This window comes from Pseudozyma hubeiensis (assembly GCF_000403515.1).
Source record: "Pseudozyma hubeiensis SY62 DNA, scaffold: PHS68, whole genome shotgun sequence".
NCBI lineage: Eukaryota > Fungi > Basidiomycota > Ustilaginomycetes > Ustilaginales > Ustilaginaceae > Pseudozyma > Pseudozyma hubeiensis.
Window position 1 is genome coordinate 177915 of NW_012133850.1, and position 23952 is coordinate 201866.

Consider the following 23952-nt stretch of genomic DNA (forward strand, 5'->3'; position numbering starts at 1 on the left):
CTTTCGACTCGCTTCTTGGTGGCTCGAGAAGCACGGAATCAAGGCAGGAGGTCATGGCAGCGCGGTTGTGTGCCAAACGCGCACATCAGCTCGCCGCCTCAGTGCTCGCAAACGGTGTAGGGCCCTCGCGCTTGCCTGCAGCTTCAGCATGTAATTGTCGTTCGCCTTCAGCTTCCAGATCCACTGCGACACACCGCATCAACCTCTTGTCGCAAAGCTTCAGCACATCAGCATACCTGCGAGACGAATCACCTCAATCGGCATCAGTAACGGACGCGGAACCACAACACTCCAGCAAGAAGCCGAACGTAGGGCTTCTTGCCGGAGAAGATACGAACGCCGAGCCCACACTAGAGTATCTTGACTCGCTCAAGCCTAGAGCCAGACGCCTTCAGCGAGAGCAACACCGTCCAAAACGGGTCACAGTCAATCCTTTCGCCAAATCTTCTCCGACCAAGAACAGCGTTGAAGACAAGCAGTGGGAACGCACCAGAGCTCGCATCAATGCCTCCTTCACCAGAGGCCAGCTAGTCTCGCTGGGAAAAGCAGCGAGGCTACCGGGAAGCTACGCAAGAACAGTCAAGAAGGAGGATCTCGTCCGTCGGATTATGGTGCATCGTTTTGGCATGGAGGACGCACGCGAGAGGACTGAGCGGGAAAAGCGCGAGGAACTCGACAAACGGTCGGTGCACATCGCTTTCCGGCCTGCAGAGCTCTACTTGCTGCTTTCGAGGGGCTACAACAAGGTCAGACAGGAGGCCAGCAAGGCACAAGTGGCGATTCTGCCTCAAGCACCAGCCAAGGAGAAAGCACAGAATAGTGGCGACGCTACCGCCTCCGCCGAAAAGCTCGGGTTTTGGATACGTGGTAAGGATCCGGGTATTGCACGTATGACGGATTGGGTCGAAGAGTTTAAGCAGTCGATCAAGACGAAGGAGGATACGGTCGTCCTATCGAACGACTCCCGCGATGTCAACGCATCAGAAGTCGGTGTCACCGAGGTACTCCCCGCCGAGCTCGTTCGCTACATCTCCCAGCTCTCGCGGTGCTTCATGGAGGCAAGTCCGATTCAAGGCAGCAAGGTGACGCTATCGCTTGCATTCCTCGACGAACGCGATGCTCAGAAAGCAGTTCTGCTGCTGCGGCAATATCACGCCGAAGGTGCCAAAGCAATGCACCGCATCGGTGCAGCAGCGTGCAGCGACGATCTGCATTCCAGCCGCCAGTATTCGATGCTTCCCTTCGTGCCCAACGAGCCGACACCATGGATCAAGCAGGCAGACGACCTTTTGTACGGGTCGCACTCCGACGTCTCGTTCCGCGTGTCTCACGTGCCGGAATTGAACGCGTTCTCGATGCTGTCGACCACCAAACTGCCGACGATGAAGTTCAACGCATGGAGCACCCAGGACAAGCTTTCGTTCGAGGAGCCCTTCCGATCTCTGGCGGAAAATGCTGCGACCTCTACAGCGAGTAATGGGATGTCGCTGTCAGCGGAGGCTAGCGAGGTGGAATGCAGCGCTGAGCTCGGCCACGTTTTGTTCGATGCAGGAGGTCTCACGCTCGCCGACGAAAACCTCAGCGAGGAGGACATCGTCTCTCGTGTCCAGGATCCACTGGCTGCACCCATTTCTGGTAGCTGGTCTTTGGAGACTGCCGTAGACTGGACCCGACGATTCCGTGCTCGCTTCGGCCGCGAAGCCTCTCGCTTCGTTCCTACCACCCTCTTTCGGTCGCAAAAGAACATCTCGCTCGACATCTGGCTCGAGAGACAGGGATACGTTCTCGCGTCAAACCAGCCAGACGCACTTGCTGGTGAGCACGAGACGCTCGTATACCAGCCATCAGACGCTGGCTACCTGGCGCAGGTCAGCAAGCTCGAGATCACGCTGGTCCGAAACCAGAGCGAATCAGATGTGGCGGAGGGAGCGAGTGGCGGATGGAGGATTCGGCAGGCGAGATGGGTTCTTGAGGCACAGGCCGATGTGTTGATCCCGGAGAAGGGGTCAGATCTCAGGCTTAGTGCTAGACATATCGTCCCGCTGGAGGCTGAGATCTTGGCTGATGTCGAACGCGGATTGGCGTCGTACCTCGACCCGTCGGGAGCTGCTGTCGCTGCGGAAGTTACGATGGAAAACATCGGGATCAGCGAAGACGAAGCAGCGGGAGTCGACTCTGACGACATCCTAGGCAGCGAGACCGAAGTCGTTGAGCGCTCGTCGCTCTCTACCGCAAAGGCATTGCCAAAGGGTCGCGTGACGTCCCACAAAGGTGCACTGAGACCGTCGGTGCTAGAGCTTGGATCTGTTGGCAAAATGGCCCTGGAGACTGTGACGCGCTCGTCCGTGCAGACGTACGTACAGCGGTCGGCTCTTTCCGCTGCGCCTCATGCGCGACCAGGGACGAGCTCCGAAGTGCAGGCTGCGACAGACGACGATGCTGGCACCCACCCCGTGGATTCCACTGAGCAACTGTCGGCTTCCTCCGAGGCGGACGCCGTCGCAGCGACCCCCATCACGACCGCGGAAGTGGAAGCCGTCAAGGCAGAAGACGCGGCTCAATTTACTGCTGAACACAGCGCGCCTACCGAAGGTGCACCTGCCACCTCAACCTCACTATCGCCGGTGCTCATCCGCGAAATCTCGCAAGATTGCATGACCGAGATCACCACCGAATCGCTTCGCATCAGCTGGCGGCTGCCTGCGTCGTCAGAGCAAAGCGTACCGGAGTGGAGCTCCGTCGTAGAGCCTATCTCGGCGTTGCTGGAGCGACATGATATGTCTACTCGTTAGACCTAAATTGCATCTTCTCGACGATTCACTGTACTCTACACCACCATCAAACGAAGACACTCATCTCGCACCTTCAGCCACACGCAGACTCCCCACGCTGGGTTTCGATTTGACGTTTTGGAAGTGTTGCTGGCCATCAAGCGGGCCGTGACTTTTCCCTCTCCAAATCTTCCAAATGCTCGTTCGCCCCGGCACCATGACCCACGCCAACCGTCGATTGAGCCTGCCACAAATCCCAATACAACCCTTTCCTCTGCATCAACTCATCGTGACTTCCCTGTTCCTCGACCCCTCCTGCCTTCAGCACAATGATGAAATCGCTATCGCTGATGGTCCTCAACCTGTGCGCTACGAAGATCGCCGTCTTCTTGTCCGCCAACAGCGTCGCATGGATGTTGCGCATCAGCTCTGTTTCCGTGTACGAATCCAGCGCCGAGGTTGCTTCATCGAAGAACAACACGCTTGGGTTTTTGAGCAATAGCCTTGCGACGGCAAGACGTTGCTTTTCTCCTCCAGAGATCATCAGACCTCGTTCACCGACTTTTGTACTGTAGCCTTCAGGAAGGTTTCGTACGATCTGATCGACTTTGGCTGCACGTGCGGCTTTCTCGACGTCTTCGTCGGATGCGTCGAGTCGACCGTAACGGATGTTGTGTCGGATATCATCGTTGAACAGTGGTGTGTCTTGAGGTACGACTCCGATGTGTTTGCGGAGCGATTCGAGGGATACTTTCGTGATATCCTGTCCATCGATGTAGATCTTTCCGGATTGCGGTTCGTAGAATCGAAAGAGGAGTCGGAAGATGGTACTTTTGCCACAACCGGAGGGTCCGACGAAGGCGGTTTTGAGACCGGCGGGGACGGTGAACGAGATGTTGCGGAAGATGGGTCGATCGGGATGGTAACCGAAGGTGACGTTTTCGAAACGGATCTCACCCCCGGTCACGCGGAGAGGTGGTGCGGTGGGATCCTCTCGAACGGCGACGTTGACGTTCTCCAAGTTGAACATGGTCTCCATGTCTACGAGACTCTGCCTCAGCTCCCTGTACACCGTACCGAGGAAATTCAACGGTAGCGAAAGTTGGAACACCAGCTGGTTCACCATCACCAAGTCACCCACCGTCATCGTCCCATTCGTCACCCCCTGCGCCGCCAACAGCATCATCACGGTCAGACTCGTACTGAAGATGGCATTCTGACCCGAATTCAAGGCCGCCAGCGAGGTAGCCACCTTGATCGAGCTCTTCTCGTAATCCGCCAGCGCCGCATCGTACTTTGCGATCTCGTGCTTCTCGTTGTTGAAGTACTTGACGGCTTCGTAATTGAGCAGGCTGTCTACCGAGGTTGTGGCGGCACGATTATCGGCGGCATTTGCCTCTTTGCGGAAGCGAGTGCGCCAGGAGGTTGTGCGGATGGTAAACCAGGCGTAGGCGGCCATGGTGACTGCGGTGACCGCGGCGAAGCTGGGACCGCACTTGTAGGAGAGAATGCCGCAGACCATGGTGATCTCGAGTGCCGTCGGGACGATGTGGAAGACGATGCTGGTGAGCAGGAAGGAGATACCCTTCGTGCCTCTATCGATGGCTCTTGTGAGACCGCCGGTTTGACGCGTCAGATGCCAACCGAGATCGAGCGCCAGCAAGTGCGTGAAGACCGAGTGTGCTACTCGACGGATCGAACGCTGTGCAACGTTGGCAAATACGGCGTTTCGGAGCTCGGAGAAAGCAGCTGCACCGACACGGGCAAGACCGTATCCGAGGATAGCGCTTCCGGCAACTACCCAGACGGTGTTGGGGTTGGTCATGTCGAGGGGAGCATTGACCACATCGTTGAGCTTGTCGACGATGGTTTTGAAGAAGAAGGGAACTTGAACGTTGAGCAGCTTGCCGCCGATGAGGAGAGCCAGAGCGAGGACAACGCGTTGCTTGGTACCGAAATCTCCTTTGGGCCAGACGTACTGGATGAGCTTCTTGATGATGGCCCAATCGACCATGCGCTGCTCCTTGACGGTTTTCTCCTTGGCATTGAGATTGAGAGGGTCGTCACCATCAGGCTGCTTCTTCTGAGTCGAGGCTGGAGTTTTTGATGCTTCGGGGGATATGTTGGCTACGATCTTGTCCGAGGCACTACCTGGCGGCGTCTGAGATTGCTGCTTTGGCACTCTGTCGTTGTCCTGGCCGGCGGCCATGTGTTGGTAGGATCTCCGACCAAAAGCATGCGTTGGATTCGCAGTTGAGACGATGTGACTGCGTCGCGCTGGCTGAAATGTGATGACTCGATTCGCAAGAGCAGCTATTGAAGAGGTCGCGACGAAGCTGCGCTGTTGATTTCGAGATGCGAGGTTGCTTGCAGAGACGATGCCGATCAAGGGACGACGAGCGCCGATCGACTGCCACGGGAGTCGCCGGATGGCGACCCTCATGTTCACTGAAGGCAGCTCGAGGGACGACTTGGGAGAAACGTCGTGTCTGATCGCAAGCTCGTCTGGATGATTTGATGAAGAGCGGACACGGGATGGACGAGAGGAGGGGCGTGACAACGTCGAACAAGTATTCCGCGCTCAGAAGCTTCTGAAAGGCTTGTCCGGCTTTCGGTGCAAAGCCGTGCGCCGCGAAATGTTCGTGATTGAGTTCGGGGATGTCATCACCGCGCTCTGCTGCTGCTAAGCCTAATTTGAGTCGGCCTGATGTGGAGTTGCGGCGGCTTCTGTGCGCCTCGTACGCCGTGGACCTTGCCGGTCATGGACTGGATTATTTGAGAATGTGATTTTGACTAATGTAACACTTGTGATCATTTTCGCCCGTCAAGTCCATGAGCGAGATAGCCCTCGGCGTTTTCCTCGATGCTGAGCTCGAAAGCGTATTGTTGATCACGGCGACAAAAGGAGTTTCTGCGAAACCGTTCCGGCAAATCATCGGCTTGAAGGCCAAGAAGCTCGGCAAAAAACAAAATGTTGTACCTGTGCATGTGCTTTGTGTTATTTTTCTTTTTGGCCGGTGCTGTACGCCAAGAATGACAGACGCAAGGACGTCCCGTCTATCTTGCTTTACGGGCTCTTCATTATCTGAGTCGATCAACAGGGACCGCCTCCCGCTAACATCCGAGAGCTTGGTGTAGAGTCTGCGGGCGAGAAAGGAAGTGAGCCGAAGGAAGTGTACGAGTTGCTATTGATCGGATCGGTCAGGGACAGCTAGACGGTGTTTTGCAGCTAGAATGCCAAGCACGGCGCTATCTTGGTTTCTTGATGCAAGCGACGTGCGGCGCATGTCCGAAGCACGAGGTTCGAGGTTTGAAAACAGCTCCGCTTCGGAGACTTGTTGTCGTTTCTCGTCTTCGGTGACATCCCAGCCCCGCTCTCGCGCCCTGATCGGCAGGCACGCTTGATCCGAACTGACAGCAGACCCGGCCTCGACCTGAATCTCCAAGTCGGCTACTTTTCTTGTTCGACGTCGATTAGCCGTTCCTGACGTCTACCATCGCCGGGCCTTTCTCAGCAAAACTTGTCCTTGACTCGCCCCTTCGACAACATCAGAGGCGTCTTGGTCGCGTCCAGGACACCCTCGCCTTACCAAGCTTCTGCCAATCAGCACGTTCGAATTCCTAATCCAGCCTCGCACGACAACTGAAAGACGACCATTGAAGACATCATTGTCTTCTAGCTGTTGCATTGCGTTCAACGGTTGTGCATCGCTCTATCTACGGCTTGAAACCGCAGCACACCGCCATCGCAGACATCGTTTGACTCAGCTCACTCATCCGGCTCCTGCTCCAACTCAACAGGTCTTCATGGCTTGGATGACTGGTCCATAGCCTTTTTCAATTTGACGACTCCTCACGCAGCTGGATGTCTGCCATACGCAAACATCAACACCCACGTAGTCTGCCGGGTCCGTCAACGTCATACTCGCCGTCCAACACGGAGCTTCCTTCACATCGACATCATGAGGTTGAGGTCAGCGATCGCTACCCTCCTGACGACTGCGTTCAGCTTCTCGTCAGTCGCACATGCATGGGATTGGCTTCCGGCATCCGACAACAACCGCACACTCGTCACCGACTTTGCCATCAAGGCGACCCCACCTGCACCGGATAGCGATCTCCAATTCACCAGGTCGCAGCTGCAAGTCCTGCAGAACACCGACTTCTATCTGTACAACTACATCTCGACTGGCTACAATGCGACAAAGGCGCAACGAGCCGTCATCATGCTCCACGGTCTCGGTCGCGATGCCTGGGCTTACTTCGACCTTACGCGCGAGTCGCTTCTGAATGCCACTTCGCGCAGAGTCCGTGGTAGCCACGACCCGCGATTGCGATTCGACGAGGTGGTTATCATGGCACCGGTGTTTCTCAATCAGGAGGATGCGGGGTGCTATCCTGTCGATGAACAGGGAAGGGCTACTTCGAACGCTCTTGTTTGGGATACGAGTAGCTGGGCACAAGGGGCGGATTCGGTGTTTCCCGATACGATCAGCGACGCAAGCGGCAGCAGCTTCCAGCCTCCTGGAGTGTCGTCGTTCGAGGCACTCGACGCTGCCGTCGCCTGGTTCTCGAACAAGACTATCTTCCCGAATATGAACACCATCATTGTCGCTGGTCACAGTCTCGGAGCCCAGATGGTTCAGCGATATGCACTCATCGGAGCGGTACCGTCAGCGACGGTCCCTGTGCACTTTGTGGTCGCCAATCCGGGCTCGTACGCTTACCTGTCCGACTGGCGTCCGCGGTCGTACGACAAGTGTCCCGACACATTCAACAACTGGAAGTTCGGCCTGAACGCCTATTCGCAATCCTACCTTTCCGACTTTATCGCCGACTCGCTCGATACGACCAACGAGGTGGAGAGCGTGGTACAGCGGTACCGTCGACGTATCGTCTCGTACCTTTTCGGTCTGGCGGATCACGGTAAGGGTGATACGGGATGTGAGGCGCTAGCTCAGGGTACGACTCACCTTGGTCGTGGGAGGAACTTTGTCCGTCACCTCAGCGGGTTGGAAGGTGGATTTCCGGCGGCGCATTCGGTCAATTATATTGCCAATGTATCTCACGACGGGCTGGGTATGTTTCAGAGCAAAGCGGGGCTGGAACGGCTGTTCTTCATTAATCTGAACGGGACAGAGTCGCCGACGGCGGTGGGCGATGATGATCAGAGTGCGAGGAAGTGGTCTGCTGCGAAGGGGAGGAGTTGGAGCGCGGCGGAGCGGGTGACGGGCAAGGCGAGAGGTGGAGTGATCCTTTTGGTCGTGGTGGTCAGTGTGGCTGTTCTGAGCGGAGGGGTTGTTTGAGCGGAGGTTGGACTTTTCGCATGGACGTTAATTGCATTGCGTGTTCTCTGATGACTTTTGTACTATAGCCTGCCTCAGTCGCTGATCGAATAGCATATTGGTGGCATAAACCTTGCGTGTGATGGGGGGCTAGCTGTCGAGCATCGCAACGGTGTCACAGGTAAAGTTGATGATGGCGTGGCGGGTGGGGAAAATTAAGCGTCGAGGCCTCCAAGCCTCCACAGTGAAAGCTGCCGGTGAGTGAGCAGCTGGACCCTTGAATCATCAGCTTGTGCGACCTGAACAACATCTGTCTGCTTCATTTGAACGCCATCCGTGGTTCGTCGGCGACGGTCACAACCGACATAGCAAGGATGACACTCTAGTACCCTATACAAGCCATGCATCAACGGCCATCTCCGCTCGGAAATACACCATGTCCAATGCTCAATTTCGACCGCCCGCTCCACCCACCTCCTCTGCGGGGATCCGATACCAAGACACGATAGGTTCGCTCTCGCGTTCGGAAAAGACGATCCAGCGAATCCTCTCGCAGTCGACGCGCATCCATGTTCTGCGCGACAAGCTGGAAGCGGAACGAGTGCAAGAGCTGGAATTGCTGGCGCAGCAGTTGGGTGCACAGGTGACGACGACGGTGGGGGCAGCGAATGTGATTGTGACGAGTTTGAGGGCGCCGAAGCGGATTTTGAAGTGGGTGGAGGATGGGGAGGTGAATGTCGTGCCAAGAGGGAGGGACGGAGAGATAAGGAAGGAGGGGGCGGAGGGAAGGCTGGGGGATGGGGTGGGGAGGGATTGGAGACGGTTTGTGGTGAGTTTAGATTGGTTGGACGCGGTGAGGATGGCGGGGACGTTGGTGGATCCTGATCTGTTTGCTGCTGTTCCGCTCAAGGAAGAAAGAGAACAGGCGGAGACGTCGATGACAGATATGGAGGCGGAGAGAAAGAGGAAACGCTCTCCCAGCGACTCACCCCTGCTACCAACGACCCACGATGCTGCTCCTCCTCGAATTCGACATCGCAAACTCTCCCCGTCCCCTTCCTCTTCCTCCTCGATGCTCCCCAACCGCCCTACACCATCATCTCACTACGACCCGGTCTATCCACCGCCCGACTGCCCGCGCTGGCAAAATACTCGCTACGCGTGTCGTCGACCCTCGCCCCTCGTCTCTCGCAACCAACCGCTCATCTCGGAACTCGAAACCATCCGAAACGAACGTCGACTCACCGGTGACACCTATTCTGAAATGGCCTACATGCGAGCCGTCTCCGCTCTCAAAGCGTTTCCCTTTCCCATTCCGGATCCGGTACTCGATCCACCGGAAGTGTTCGACTCGGATCTGCTCGAACTACGACTGAGTGAGGTGGAGAAGCTTAAAGGAGTAGGGAAAAAGGTGTTTTCCCTGATCAAACAGTTCTACGCCTCAACATCGACCAAGAAGGGTGAAGCAAGGATCGTAGAAGCCAAAGTGATACACAGAGATCGAGCCGTGTACATCATGAATGCCTTCACCGAGCTCTACGGTATCGGTCCTATCGGTGCTCGCGAGGCGTACAACTCGGGCGCTCGATCCTTCTCCGACGTCCTCCACCGAGGCAAATCTCTAGCCACCCACCTGAGTGCCAAGGAATCCGTTCGGATCCTCGACGACCTCCGCCAACCCATCGGTCGGGAAGAATGTCGTTCCATCACGGAGGAGATCATGCGGCTGGTCAAGGCGGTGCTGGCAGACGACGTCGAGGTCAAGTACGAGATCTGCGGCGGATACCGGAGAGGTAAGGAAAGGACTTTCGATCTCGACGTGATCATAGGCCATGGAGAATCTCCGAGTAGAGCATTGCACATGAGGCTGTTGGAAGAGATGAAGCGCAAAGGACTGATCACCCACATGGTCAACGTCTCTACACCTGCTCCGTCCTTTCTAGATGATACAACGACAAAGTCAGAGGCGGTTCATATCGATATCGCCAACATCGTCGTACTTCCTAGTCCTGCTTCCACGACCCATCGTCCACCGGTGCATAGAAGGGTAGATCTGGTCTTCTGCCCACTACGGGTATATGGAGCAACGGTGGTCGGGTGGTCGGGAAGCTTGACTTTCGAGCGCGATCTGAGGCTGTGGGCGAAAAGCAAAGGGTACAACTTCAGCTTCGACGGATTGACCAATCTGGCAGAGGAGAGTTTGGTCGAGACGAGGGATGAGAAGGATGTCTTTGATGTGTTGGGTTTGGAGTGGATGCCTCCCGAGTGGCGCAATTGCGACGCTTGACGAGTTCGTTCGGGGAACAACATGCGCGGATTGGAGAGTAAAAGAAACGGGAACAGTTGATCATACGAAAACACGAAACAAGCGCAAACGATGTCTGTGCAGGTGTGTGTGCCATTAGCAGATGTGCAAGTTGCGACGATGCAACGATACACGGGTCTAAGAGACGAGAATGAACACTGTCGACACAACAAAACGAAACAAGGCAAGCTCGAAATGGTCAGCGTCTCTCCAGCCACAATCCATCGCATACTTCCCATCCACTTACGCAAGAAAAACACAATGAGCACACCAAATATCTTCAACATCAACCACCTGTTGCTGCTGACACTCGCATAGTACTTCAACAACTCCCTCTGCGCGCCTCCCACATTATCCACCACCTCCATCACATTGTCGTCGATCCTCTGCACCGTCTCCCTCTGCTCGGCGACCATGTGAGCCAGCTGGCTGAAGATCTGACCGAGCTCCGAGATGGTCGATTCGATGGACTCGATGGCGGTGCTTCTTTGCTGCATGTAGTTGTTCTGTTGGTTGTCCATAAGCTGCATCTGCATGTACTGTTCGCTTCCTGCGGTGGCGCCGTTGGTGGAGTTGCCCATGTCGAGCGCCAGAAAGTCCGAGTCAGCCGCTTTGGATTTGCCTTTGGGGTCGTAGCCGTCGGAGGAGGCCGAGTGCTGCAGTGTTGACGGGTTGAGTGGTGAAGGTGCGGTTCGATGGGCCATTGCTGATCCGGTTCGTGTTGGATTGTAGAGCGGTGAATCTGTGCCGGGGGTAGGTTTGCCACGCGAACGGAGGACTGCCGTGGGCGCTGGGTCAGTGAATCAATGTCCTCGTTGGCGTTGCGGCCCTTATCGACCAACTTACCTGAATTCTCTCCCGGAGCCATCCCTGCTGCAGAGTTGGAAAACATGAACTGCTCGCTTCGATCCTTGGACGCCTTCATATTTTGCGTCCTGACCTCCAAGATGTCTTGGAACGACGTCGTTGCTCCTGCCAATTTGGATTGGAGCAGGGTGACGACATTGCCTCGGTGCTCCTCGGTACGATCGGCTGCTTTGCCAGACTTGTTGGCTTTGTTGAATGCTTGCAGGTCTGCGAGCTGTTTGTTGATCGCAGCAATGTCGTGCTTGATGATGTAGGTCAGTTCTGAGATCTCCACCGGTCGATCGTCGAACAGCGTCTTGCGGCGAGCCACTGCGAGAGCATATATATCAATCAACAGGGGTTCAATGAATCGAGAGCGACAGTAGGTGTGATCTGACAAGACGCAGGATACTTACGTTGCGCAAGCCGCTGCAATTTGGCGGTGGTCGAAGCGATGTCCTTGCCGATAGCCTGTGCTCGACGAGCGAATTCTCCTTTCGGCGATGCACCCGGCGCATTTTGATTCAACAGCTTTTGCTTTGCTGGTTGTGCGGATCTGGAGGCGATCGACTCGACCAAGCCGTGGAACTCGGATGTTCGATCTTTGACCGAATGGCCATAGTATGAGGTCGGTGCGTACGACATGCTGCGCTGGAACCCTGAAGGCTACGAGCCGACCTGGTGGTAGAGGACGAAGGGACGCCGATTTGAAACAGAGTGTGTCTTAACACCGCCTGGCGGTCCCGGGTCTGATGACGGTCACGGTGCAGAATGAAGTGTGGGCCTGATGTTGTCGTTGTGACTGATGATGGTGTTCAACAGCGGCGCCCCGCGTTGGCTGTCCACGTCGACGTCGAGTTACCGCACGAACACCCGATTTCCGCGTTATTTTTTTGGCTGCTCTGTTGGGCACAGGCCAAGGTGGAGGCAGACTCCTTCCTTCTCATTCTCCTTCCTCATCGAATGATCGACGGCGTCTGCAACAGCATGCACCCTGCACCACCTACGGCGTCTGGCTCGGAAGACCCTCGAGTGTACCTCGATCGGCTTTCCGGCAATTGGAGGTACGAAGATGATGAGGGCGACGAATGGGAGTGGCAGCCGTTTGTACAACACTCACGACCAGCCGTCGATCCGGGCGAGACCGAAGAGGAATCGTCTACCACATCCGCATCCACATTCAAAGCCTCCACAAGCTCGCTTCCATCAGGGCATTGGGTCAAAGTGCTGGATGACGACTTAATTCGCGCACAGCAGGCAGCCTACTCGGTCGAGGGGGTCGACGAATCGCAACCTGCACAAGCTGTGCTTCGACGTGGGAAGAAACGTCCTGCCTCACCCCCTCCATCTGAAATCCTCGCCACACAGTCAACCACCACAAATCAAGCTGCTCCATCCTCTTCAGCTTCCAGACTTCCGCCATCAAAGAAGCCGAAACCAATTACATCACTTTACGTCACAGGTCTACCGCTCGATGCCTCGTCAGACGAGATCGCACGCGTCTTTTCGCGATACGGTGTACTCCTCGAGGACGATTCCGGCAAGCCAAGGATCAAGATGTACTACGATGACAGGACGGGAATGTTCAAAGGGGAGGCGCTGGTCGTGTATTTCAAGCCCGAAAGTGTCGAGCTGGCCATTAGTATGCTGGACGAGACGAGCTTGAGGGGTGCGATTGGGTCGGGGGATGATAATGGGCAGGTCATGCGCATTCAACGTGCAGAGTTTCCTACTGCTGAAAGAGGTAACGGGCAAGCGGGTAGCACCGCTCGTACAGATGCGAACCTGAACGAAAAGAAGACGGCAAAGCCGAAGGATGAGCCAACCAATGGCGCTCGACGCAATCTGACCGATCAAGATCGCAAGAAGATTGCCAAACGAGTTGCCAGACTGGAGACCAAACTCTCGGATTGGCGCGATGATTCTCCCTCCCCGACCCCTTCCGACGCCGAGCTCACCAATCCCACCGCAAATACCGCAAACACCGCTGCTCCAACAGGCCGCACCGTAGTCCTCACCAAAATGTTCACACTGTTCGAACTCGAATCCGACCCGACCTTACTCCTCGACCTGAAGGAAGACGTTCGCGAAGAATGCAGCTCCACCATCGGCGGTGTCACAAACGTCGTGCTATGGGATGCCGAACCAGAAGGCATCATGACGGTGAAGTTCCAAACAGCGGAACAGGCGCAGTCGTGCGTGAGCATGATGAAGGGCAGATTCTTTGCTCAGAGACGTATCGATGCCTGGGTCTTCAACGGCAAACCGCGCTTCAGGAGAAGCGACGCACAACAGGATGCCGGTGACAGCGATGATGATTCCGAGGCAACAGGCAAGACACAAACCCAAGAGAAGAGCAGAAGAGACGCCTTCGGCGCTTGGCTCGAAGACGCCTGACCACACTACTGGAGTATCTGCAATTGCTTCCTTCTGCGATTTCACCGTGAATAGCGATCTGACGACAACGTGCGATCATGAGTGATTAAAATCTGTCTGTGGTGAAACTTGCTATGAAATGTTGCGGGCCGTGATCTTGTATGGAACCTCGTCTTGTGGGAAAAGAAATTGTCCGTGGAGGAGAGAAAACTGTATGGAAGGTGTGGGTCGAATGCACTTGTACTTGCGTAGAGGGCAACCTCGTGCCTCAGCGCGTGTTCATCACTTCATCGGCGTCCAACGACTCCAGAGCGGCGATATCTTCGTCGCGCATGTCATCGTCGTTGACACCCATCCTGCTCATACCCAGACTGGCGCCTGCCAACCCGAATCCGCCCGATCCTCGTCTGCCGCCAAAGCTGCCCGCAACACTGCCTTCGTACGTGCCGCTGTAGCTGAAGCCTCTAAACTTGTCCTGAATGCTCCTCGTCAGCAGCTGGTCGTCGTCATCCTCACCACCTCTGCCCTTGCCAATGGCAACCCCCTTGCCATTGGCATCGCCCTCCGCGAGAATGTCGCCATTCTCTAGTGCTTTGGCCGCATCTGTCGACAAACCTTCAAAGCCTGGAATCACGGCGACATCTTTGAGATCCGTCTCCGTGAACTCGGGGTCAAAATTGGCGACGCTCTCGTCCGACTCCACGAGCGGCTTGAATGGTGGCGTGAGCTGCTTCTTGGCCAGCGCATCGAAATCGATGTCCTTGAAGAAGGGGTGCTCCTTCAAATCCTGGGCATCGCGCTGTGCTCCCAAACGGTGGCGCGGGTTGCGATTCAACAGACCCTTAACGAACTGCTTTCCGTCATCGCCGATAGCGCCGCGCGGGAACTTGATCTTGCCGAAGCAAATGTTGCGGTACATCTGCTGCGTGTCCTCGGCATAGAAGGGCGACCATCCACAGCACATCTCGAAGAGCAAGACACCCAGTGACCAAAAGTCGACGAGCTTCGAGTAGCCTGATTCGTCAAGCAGAACTTCGGGAGCCAAGTACTCGGTGGTACCGCAAAAGGTGTTGGTAAGCTGACCAGCGCCCAGGTCAGGCTTGCTGAGACCGAAGTCGCAGAGCGCAACGTGGCCGGTGGCGTCGAGCAGGATGTTTTCGGGCTTGAGGTCGCGGTAAACGATGTTGAATTTGTGGAGGTGCTCGAGGGCAAGCACCAGTTCGGCAATGTAGAACCGCGCGCGCTCCTCGGTAAAGCGGCCTTCGCGTTGCAAGTGCCAAAAGAGCTCACCTCCCGACTTGTAGTCGGTGACAAAGTAGAGCTCGGTGGCGCTCTGGAAGGAGAACTTGAGGCCCACCAGGAAGGGGCAGTCGAGCGACTTTTCGAGGATCTTTCGCTCGCCCATGGTGTGTGTGACCTCCTTTTTGAGGGCGATCTCCCTCTTGGAGAGGACCTTCATGGCGTAGATTCGCTTGGTGTCCTTCTTACGAACTTGGAAGACGCGGCCAAAGGTGCCGCGTCCGATGAGCTTGAGGTACTCGAAATCGTGCGGGGTGAGCTTCTTGTGCGGCATGCGCTCGTAGGTGATCTGAACGCGAATTTCGCCGCGGTGATGCTCCATGCCTTCCTCGTCGTCGCGCGATGAGAGCGGATACCACTGGTCGCTCATCATCTTGTGGACCAAGCGCGGCTTGATCTCGCGCATGCCGAGGAAGCCCTCGTCCTCGGAATGACGGTCGTAGACGCTGATGTAGATGGGCTGCGAGTCCTGGGTGACATCGAATGTGACTTCGTGCTTCCAGACAGGATTATGGTTCTGACCTGTCCGTGAGAGGGCGTCGGCGGGGGTGACGGTCTTTGCACGGCTTCGACCTGCTTCGCCGGCCTCTGATCTGGGCTGCGCAACGCCCTTTGCCTCCTCGCCGAATTCGTCGATGGGCTCGCGACCGATAAACTCGTTCTTGTCGAATTGGACAACGGCGTAGGGTCTGGCGGACGGGCTACTGACCGCTAGGTTACGGCCTGCAACGATCTTGATGGTGAGGTGACCTCGAGGCGAGTAAGTATTGCGCGTCTTGCTGGCGCTTGCATCAGCGCTCGTGCCACCCACGGGGCTGCTAGAGCCAGAAGAAGATGCGGCTGGCGCGACGGCGGACATGGGAGTGTTTGCGTCGTTGGAAGGTTGTGTAGAAGGCATGCTAGGCTCGTTCTTTTGCTTTGATGGTGGAAGCTTCATGGTAAAGTCGGGATCGCTGAGCGAAATTGAGGTGGTCGGAATGGCCGACTGCGACGTGATGCCGCCGGGTGTGCGAAGACCGGGGGTGACATCGCCGGGAAGGTGATTGTTAATGATGGAGGTATTAAGAGATGAGCGAGAGGACTGCTTGGTCATAGCAGGAGGCTGCATGCTGTCGAAAGGGTTTCGTTCTGCGCCATTGGAGTGAGAGCTGGATGCCTTGGGCGTGGTCTGGTCTGCGGGTCCGGACGGCCATAGGCCCCGAAGCATGTTGGAGGCCATGGCTGGAGCTAACGCGTCGGCTCGGCAGATGCGCTGGGGTTGAGTGAGATTGCTGCGCACTCCAGATTGCTGGTTCGCTCCTTGCCGTGACGCGTGCTGATCGGTTTCAGACGCAGCGAGGCTCTATCGTGAGTGATGCCTATAGTGTCGGGGATGCCAGTGACAAGTTGCGTCGGATCTGTTCCGATGCTGAATGACTTGAAGATATGCCACGCGCCGAATGTGCGATCAGTTTGAAGAATAGAGTGAGGTGAATGCTTTGGCAAGATGGCCACGCTCGAACAGATCCTTTGGTCCGACGATGCCTGGACTAAGTCTTGGTGTTCGGATCTGCGCGTCCTAGCAACTGTAGGGTGGGTTGGTCGAGCGCGTGGGTGGTACGCGAGCTCCGAGGTGCAGGTACGCGACAACACCGATGTGGGAGGCGCTGAAGCAATGTTGAAGTAGGATCGCGACCCGAGAAGAGAGCCGTTGTCGTGACAAGAACAAGATAGGGCATAAAGCTGTTGGTGGACGTGATGATGTTTCGTTGAGGAGGATCACGGTAGCATTCCAAAGCTACAACACACACTCGTCGACCAGAGCTGTCATTTGACACCGAAAGCGTAAATGCCGGACTCAGCGCTGCACGAACACACACACAACAGTCAGCCAGTCAGTCTTTTTCTTTCTTTTCCAATTGCCAGCTCGGCAGCTCAATCCGCAGCGTGCAATTTCAGCACGGCTGCAGCACCGGTACGCAATCAATTATACAGGACCGCCGCGGTTAAACTCGTCAAAAACGTGTCCTCCCGAGGTGTTGCCCGTACACCTTTGACACTGTGACACCATAAGTTAGCATAGAGCGCACAGAGATGTCATGGGACTGCAGACGCTCATAAAGGCGTTCAGCCACGGAGCATGCCTCAGACCTGGAAAAAAATGTATTTCTTACGTCCTTGTGATCACGAGGCCAAAGCAACGGGACGTCTGCAGTGGCCGCCTTGATGATCGTCGCATTTTTCGGGATGCTCCAGATCCCGCATGGACGGCTGTCGAGTGGTCCCAACGGCTGCGCTGCATTTTCATTCCCACAAGCGACGTCCGGCTCCTTTGCTTGTCATCTTCCCAAACTATGCCTACAAAAGAACACCCCGCAATCTGGCGCAAGTCAAATATGACATATTCTCCCGAAGCTTGAGCGAGAGAAGAATCCTCCTCCTCCCTCCCTCTTCTGAGCATTTGTGCTGGATCCAAGTAGCCCTTGAAGCTTATCGAAGGCTTGCGACCAGCGATGAGCCAAGAGTGTCAGTCAACATATAAGCATGCGACAATCTTGCCGACCGCGATGAGACCTTACTCCACTGCTGCCGAGTTCACTGCACGGGCCAAGATGGCCTCGACCATGAAACAATCAAAAATCAAGAAAGGCAGAGAAGAAAAATGGGTCTGAAAAGCGAAAAAAAATCAAAAGAACCAGAGAGAGAGAGATCAGTAAATCGCAGTATAGTATGCATTGTCCGATCGATCGTAGCCCCAACCGGCCGGATCCTGCGCCAAAGGTGGAGAAAAGGCGGTCGTGGACCGTTTGTCGCGCAGTTCCGATTTGCGACCCTCACACGTCTTCTTCTGTCTTCCTCTTCCTCTTCTTCCGCATCCTCTTTTCCCAATCAACTTCATCTCGGGGAACATTTGGACAAGCAACATCCTTTTTCCTTTCTGGAGAGTCTCCGAGCAGCAAGCCACGTTCCTTCACACAAAGGGTTGCACAGCCAGCAACCGCCCGCAGAAACAGACCGCCCAGTGCAGCCGTATTCAAGCTCGTTCGCCGTCACTCGTTAAGGATCATTGATCGGATTTGTTACTCGCTCGCGCATACTTCCACCCTTCCCATCCACCTTGCTCACATTCGTTCAAGGAACTTTCAGCCAGGTGCCCCTTCATCATGGCCGCTCGTACCGTTCCAGGCGCAGCTGAAAAGCCAGTCCGTCGCGTAGTGCCTGGCGCTCCCCCACCCGCTTCCGCTCCGTCAAAGTCCGGCAAGAAGGTCAAAGGTGGCGCAAACAAGGATGGCGCTGCAGTCAAAGTGACGAGCCCCGCATCGGCTGCCCTGCTCGAAGAAGCACCGGAGAACCCCAACCAAGTTGCCAACGGACTCAAAGTCACCGCTCAGGATCTCGCCGAAGAAGCCGAGACACAGGCTGCTGTCGCTGCCGTCGAAGCCATTGAGACGTCCAAGCCATCCACAGTGGCCTCGACACCTGCGCAAAAGGTCATTAGTGAGCGAATCACCGAACTGATGTCCAAGAACAAAAACGCAACCATCACCGTTGCAGTCGACGAACTCAAAACACTGCTCAAGAAAGTGTCTCAAGCTGAATCCCTTTCCACCTCTTCATCGGCACCAGTCGCATCGACAGACTCGGACAGCAAAGCCCACCTCATCTTGTTGCTCCAGTTCCTTCACCTCTTCAACCTCTTCCACCCCAACCCAGCCGGTCCTTCTACATTCGCACCCACACGCAGCATGCCTCCCGCGCTCGAGATGTCGACAGGTCAACAGGTCGCCGCGCTTGCCAGAGTCTACGATCAGCTCGCAAACGGACCCTTGGAGGGCGGAGGGGGGGATGCGCTCGAACTTCTTGCCAGCATCCAACAGGGATCCAAGGACGAGGTGCTTCCGGACGTCAGCTTTGCTACGCTTCGATCAATGATCTTCAAGCTGACAGCCCCTCCCGCAGCAGCAGCTAGCGAGCCGAAACCCAAGGCTTCCGGCCTTGACGCACCACCCGCCGACTTTGTTCCTCTCGATGCAGTTTCGCCAAGCGCAGCTCCTGTTTCTTTCATTCAGGCTAGCGAGATCCTCGACCGATCCGCAGAGCCCGAAGGCGGTCAGCCTTCCACTGTTCCCGCAACAGGCGCCACCGAGAGCAGCAAGGGCAAGCAGGGAGGCAGCGGAATTGTGCTGGGCGAACAGAGCGCAACTTCGAGCAAAGCAGATGGCACCGCCGCTTCAGCCGTCCAGGAGCCGATCAACACGACCGTCAAGAGCGCCGCGGAGCCCAAGCTCAACTGGGCGGCTCTGGCCGAAGAGGACGACGATGACCTCGGCGAGGCACCCGTCTTCGAGCCCCTTGGTTCCAGCACCACCTCGGCGCTCGTCACACCTGCACCGGGCACGCCTACTGCAGCGGAGCCCGAAGCTGCTGCCTCCACCGCCGCCAAGCCTCCGCCATCGGCTGAAGCAGCTGAATCACCGCTGTCACCTAAACCAAAAAAGAGCAAGCAGAACGGTGGTTCCAAGGGCAACGCAGGCGCTCGCAACGGCAACGGCAAGGCTTCGGGAGCTGCCCCGCCACCGACGCCAAAGGGACCCAAAGTAGACGAAGACGGCTTCATCCTTCAGGAGAGCAAAAAGACAAAGTATCTGCAACAGAAGCAGCAGCAGCAACAACAGCAGAACAGAGGGAACGGCGGTGGACGTGGCGGTAAAGGCGGAGCAAACGGAGGTCGTGGTGGAAGACAAAACGCAGGAGGTGGCAGAGCACCCAAGTCGGGAGAGGCAAGACCAAGCAATACCTCTGGAACTCAATAGCATGCGCAACATGAGAAATCAAATTCAGAGTTTCATCCACAACACACACACAGTATCACATGCACGCGAAGCGTGGGCAGCATCAATGTAATTGCACGTCTACCACTTTTTCGCCTCCATCCCATCTGGAGGTGTCGTCGTGACCCTTCCCTTGCCCACCTTGCTCCAATCGGTCGAGAGGGTGGTGCCGCCACTTTCCTGGTAGCTTTTCATCATGGCCCTGCGCGTGTCTTCATCTGCATCCGCGTAGAGTTTTTGAAAGAAGGCGTTGATGTCTGCTTCGCCGCCGTCTGCTGGCTTGTCTGCCGACGATCCTGCTGTAGCATCAGTCTCTGTGTCTGGGTTGAAGCTGTCCCATTTGGACTTTTGTCTAGGTGCAGATGTGGATTGTGCGTACGTTGGCGTTGCTGCAGACACCACCGACGCTGATCCCGCTTGTAGCGAGACCCATCGGACGCCAGGTTGCGCTTTGTGTAGGATCACATCGATTTTGGTGGAAAGCACCTTGAACGAGGAGCTCGTCACGTCAACTTGCGAGAAAAGAGGGTCGATGCCCAGAATGAATTCGGAGCCAGTGTCGGAAGAGACGGCTTTGACGTGAAGCGATTGTGGTCCGATGTCGACTTGGAGCGAGTCTTGAGCTACAGACTTGACAAAGATCGAGATGGTGACCGCCGTGTCGGTCTGATAAAAGTCGAAACGCGGCGTGGCTGCCGCGGCTGAGGAGGAAGACGTACTTGCGTCAGCCATATTGGAGCGCAGGTCGGAAAGGGATTGATGGATGATGGTGATGGTCAGGTGAGAAGATGCTAGGATCACAAAGGGACGGATAAGAACTGCGCAGCTGAGCACTCTGCGTCTTAATTTCGGAATCGGCCGTGCCGCGCTTTGCTTTTACAGGTTCGCCTCGACTCGTGTGGAGAGCAACACCAAATGCACAGACCCACTCGAAAAACACAAGAGTCACAGGAATCTTCTTCTCCATCACCACGTCTTCGACTCTGATCACAGCAGGCACATCCTCTGTCCTCGCTGGCGAATTACATCACGAATGTCATGAGCGCGGCACCTTCGCCTCGCTTGTCGAGTGTTGCAGCTCAGTCGACTAGCGCGAATGCCGACGCCAATGGCGGGACGCGCCTCGTCACAGAAACTGCGTCTACCAGCAAGCCGTCACCTGAAGATGACTCCGAGACAACAACCTTTGGGCTGAGGCGGCTGGAATGGGAACTTTTGACCCTCAGCACGGCTGTCAAGCTGCTACTATTCCCAACTTACCACTCGACCGACTTTGAGGTGCATCGCAACTGGTTGGCCATCACGCGGACGCTGCCCATCCGCGACTGGTACTTCGAAGCTACTTCACAATGGACACTCGACTATCCTCCCTTCTTTGCGTACTTCTCATGGATCCTCGCGCAACCAGCACCACTGGTCGATCCGTTGATAGCAAGCTTGCACGAAGGACTCGAACATGCAGCGTGGCCGTGCAAAGCGTACATGCGTGCCACCGTCGTGGTCACCGAGATCGTCCTGGCAGCAGCGCTGCTGGCTCACGCTCGACTGGGTGTACAGAGGGCCATGAAGATCGGATTCTCGGATCATGTTTCAAACTCGGGCGTATCTACATCGCATCTCCTCGCAGCGAGCCTGCTTATGCATCCCGGACTCATCATCATCGATCATATCCATTTTCAGTATAATGGCTTTCTTTTTGGCGTTCTGGCATGGTCGCTCTGGGCAGCTCGAGAGGACAAGCCACTTCTGTGCGCGTTTCTGTTCAGCTCGCTTCTCAATCTCAAGCACATCTACGTCTACGTGGCACCACCCTTCTTGATATTCCTCCTGCGATCCTACGTCTTCCCCGTCGGCAGCAAGGCAAGCGACCTGGGGCGAGGTTTTGAACGTCTGCTTACGGTTGGCGTGGTGACCTTGACACCCTTCTTTGTCAGTCTCGCACCCCTCGCAGTCGATGGACTGCGACACGAGGCGGGCCCGCTCGGTGCACTGTCACAGATGCTGCAAAGGCTGTTCCCGTTCAGCCGCGGTCTCATTCACGCGTATTGGGCTCCAAATGTCTGGGCACTGTGGACGTTTGCAGATCGAGTATTGGTCAAGCTGCTACCAAGAGTTGCTGCGCTACGAGCTGTGCTGCCAGCGAACTTTGCTGCACGATACGATGCCACGGCCAGCTCTGGATTCGCCTCGGCTTCGCGCGGTCTGGTGGAGAACATCTCATTCGGAGTGCTGCCCGAGATCCGCCCGTCGACGTGCTTCATATTGACGCTGACATGTACGTCTATCTACATGGTCAAGCTGTGGCAGACGCCTACCTACCGTTCCTTCTTGGCATCGGTGAGCCTGTGCGGCTTTGCGTCGTTCCTGTTCGGGTGGCACGTGCATGAAAAGGCCATCATGCTTCCGCTCATCCCCTACACCTTCCTCGCCGCAGTGGACTATGCGCATTTCAGGACGTTTGTGCTGCTCAGCGTCGCGGGCATCGTGTCGCTCTTCCCGCTGCTCTTTACGCCGCAAGAAGGACCGATCAAGATTGGATATTCGATAGCATGGGCGCTGCTCGTACTCGGCCCGCTGCAAAGACGCGTGTTCCGACCGGTGCAGTCGAATGTGGGCATCTTGGTCCATCAGCTAGAGACGTTGTACATGTGGGGCTTTGTGGCCTTGCAGGTGTACGTATCGGTCCTGCACCCGATGGTATTTGCGACGAGTGGAGGTCAGAGTCTCGTCGCGCATACCATCTCAGCTGTCGACGCAGCGTCAAACAGGACATTGGACGGGTTTGCTGGTCCAGCAAATGTCGCCGATGCTCCTTCGGAAGCTGCCCCAGCCGTCCCAGCAGCAACGGCGAGCATCGTGGAATCCGTCGTCGCGAACGTTAGTACTGCAGAGGCGACATCCTCCGATGGTAATGTGATGGATCCGAGCTTGGCCGTGACACCCGAGGATAGTTGCATGACTATCAGCTCCGTCGAGCTTGATGCTCCACGACCTGCAGCAACGCAGTCAGCGGATCTCCTATCCGTCCAATCAACATCTGCACAAGCTCAAGGAACAATTCCGGGAGTGAAGTCGACGATATCAGATGGTCAGCAGAAGCAAGGGGCTGATGCTGTACAGACATCGTCGTCGTCGTCGATGGAATTCTTGCCGCTCATGATGGTGAGCGTATACTGCAGCGTCGGTATCATTTGGGCATGGACGCGTGCGTCTGCGCTGTACCTCTCGAGTGAAGCTTGAACACCGGTCAATATTCGCAATACTATAGAACAATGCCCTCGAACGAGACAGAGACGTATCTGCATGAGCAGCATAGCAGAATGTGTCACCGATTCATGACGATGCGGAGGCTGGTGAAGGACCGCGGACATGAGCACCGCATGGAAATCGGGGTGGAGATCCGACCACGTTCTCCGGCTAAGCAGGGTGCGCGGACCAGGCAGTAAAAACCAATCACGAAATTTATCGGCAGCTCCGGAAGCTGTGTGGAGATGTCAGCGATGCTCGGAAGAACGCCGCGATCTGCAAGCCGACTTTCAGAAATTCGCACAATCGCTATCACATCGCAATCGACGAAAATCAATCCCACAGCCGAAGAAAGCTGAGTCGCCTCTATGCGTTTTTCTGGTGGGGTCAGCTATGAGCTTTTAGGCTCGACCCACGCAGACCTTGGTGGTACCCTGCAGCTGTGTTTGTGTTCCATGGTTGTGTATGGCTCGTCCGGAGTATTGCTTGCCTTCGGGTGCAACAATCACTGCCAAAGAGTGTTGCGTTCATGTGGCCGTGTTGGTGTCGCAGGAAATCTGTTGATGCTGTTTCAGAGGGAAAAGACGGAGGTGTCGATCTGACTGTGCGCGCTGCTGCACTGTGTGTGATCTTTCGGCTTGTGCTCCGGCTCACAATGGAATTCTTGAGCCCTCGCTTGAACCCTCGCCAACGTTATTATTGCCTTGGCTATCTTTCCTCGTCTCTCCTTCAGTCTTCCCACCTACCTCATCTCACCTTCTCCTCCTCATCGCATCTTCCAGAGTGGTTTTGACTGCTACCAAGACGTCGTGTGGTATCTCGTGGAAGATTCTAGGAAGCCACACACCGTCGTCTGCTCATCCTCGCCGCTTCGGGGAGCTTTGGGGTCAACTCGTTATCCCACACTTCGAAAGAGCGAAGAGGTGGACAAAGAAGCAGCTCAATCCCGATCGGATCCTATCGGCATCAGCTGCCTTCTAGATATCGCCATCACCATCGCACTCGTCTAGGCG

The 23952-nt window shown here is 56.0% G+C and overlaps 9 protein-coding genes across 9 annotated transcripts; 5 read left to right on the top strand and 4 right to left on the bottom strand.

The window, feature by feature from the left end:
* Positions 1 to 53: 53 nt before the first annotated feature.
* On the top strand, positions 54 to 2792 carry PHSY_006941 (hypothetical protein; the record flags this gene model as incomplete). Its single annotated transcript, XM_012337537.1, has 1 exon — positions 54 to 2792. The coding sequence occupies one exon, from the start codon at positions 54 to 56 to the stop codon at positions 2790 to 2792; it is 2739 nt and encodes a 912-aa protein (XP_012192927.1).
* A 136-nt stretch (positions 2793 to 2928) lies between these two features.
* On the bottom strand, positions 2929 to 5214 carry PHSY_006942 (heavy metal tolerance protein; the record flags this gene model as incomplete). Its single annotated transcript, XM_012337538.1, has 1 exon — positions 2929 to 5214. The coding sequence occupies one exon, from the start codon at positions 5212 to 5214 to the stop codon at positions 2929 to 2931; it is 2286 nt and encodes a 761-aa protein (XP_012192928.1).
* A 1519-nt stretch (positions 5215 to 6733) lies between these two features.
* On the top strand, positions 6734 to 10343 carry PHSY_006943 (hypothetical protein; the record flags this gene model as incomplete). The annotated part of the gene is made up of 2 exons (XM_012337539.1): positions 6734 to 8041; positions 8346 to 10343. The coding sequence occupies 2 exons, from the start codon at positions 6734 to 6736 to the stop codon at positions 10341 to 10343; spliced, it is 3306 nt and encodes a 1101-aa protein (XP_012192929.1).
* A 156-nt stretch (positions 10344 to 10499) lies between these two features.
* PHSY_006944 (hypothetical protein) lies at positions 10500 to 11852 on the bottom strand (the record flags this gene model as incomplete). Its single annotated transcript, XM_012337540.1, has 4 exons — positions 10500 to 10519; positions 10609 to 11103; positions 11208 to 11537; positions 11624 to 11852. 4 exons carry the CDS (start codon positions 11850 to 11852, stop codon positions 10500 to 10502), a joined length of 1074 nt encoding a protein of 357 aa, XP_012192930.1.
* Positions 11853 to 12170: 318 nt separating this feature from the next.
* PHSY_006945 (potential spliceosome factor) lies at positions 12171 to 13604 on the top strand (the record flags this gene model as incomplete). The annotated part of the gene is made up of 1 exon (XM_012337541.1): positions 12171 to 13604. The coding sequence occupies one exon, from the start codon at positions 12171 to 12173 to the stop codon at positions 13602 to 13604; it is 1434 nt and encodes a 477-aa protein (XP_012192931.1).
* A 247-nt stretch (positions 13605 to 13851) lies between these two features.
* PHSY_006946 (AGC/Akt protein kinase) lies at positions 13852 to 16101 on the bottom strand (the record flags this gene model as incomplete). Its single annotated transcript, XM_012337542.1, has 1 exon — positions 13852 to 16101. One exon carries the CDS (start codon positions 16099 to 16101, stop codon positions 13852 to 13854), a length of 2250 nt encoding a protein of 749 aa, XP_012192932.1.
* Positions 16102 to 18025: 1924 nt separating this feature from the next.
* PHSY_006947 (AT DNA binding protein) lies at positions 18026 to 19675 on the top strand (the record flags this gene model as incomplete). Its single annotated transcript, XM_012337543.1, has 1 exon — positions 18026 to 19675. One exon carries the CDS (start codon positions 18026 to 18028, stop codon positions 19673 to 19675), a length of 1650 nt encoding a protein of 549 aa, XP_012192933.1.
* A 99-nt stretch (positions 19676 to 19774) lies between these two features.
* PHSY_006948 (hypothetical protein) lies at positions 19775 to 20425 on the bottom strand (the record flags this gene model as incomplete). Its single annotated transcript, XM_012337544.1, has 1 exon — positions 19775 to 20425. The coding sequence occupies one exon, from the start codon at positions 20423 to 20425 to the stop codon at positions 19775 to 19777; it is 651 nt and encodes a 216-aa protein (XP_012192934.1).
* A 306-nt stretch (positions 20426 to 20731) lies between these two features.
* Positions 20732 to 23949, top strand: PHSY_006949 (glycosyltransferase; the record flags this gene model as incomplete). The annotated part of the gene is made up of 3 exons (XM_012337545.1): positions 20732 to 22855; positions 23166 to 23320; positions 23673 to 23949. The coding sequence occupies 3 exons, from the start codon at positions 20732 to 20734 to the stop codon at positions 23947 to 23949; spliced, it is 2556 nt and encodes an 851-aa protein (XP_012192935.1).
* Between the last annotated feature and the right edge of the window lie 3 nt (positions 23950 to 23952).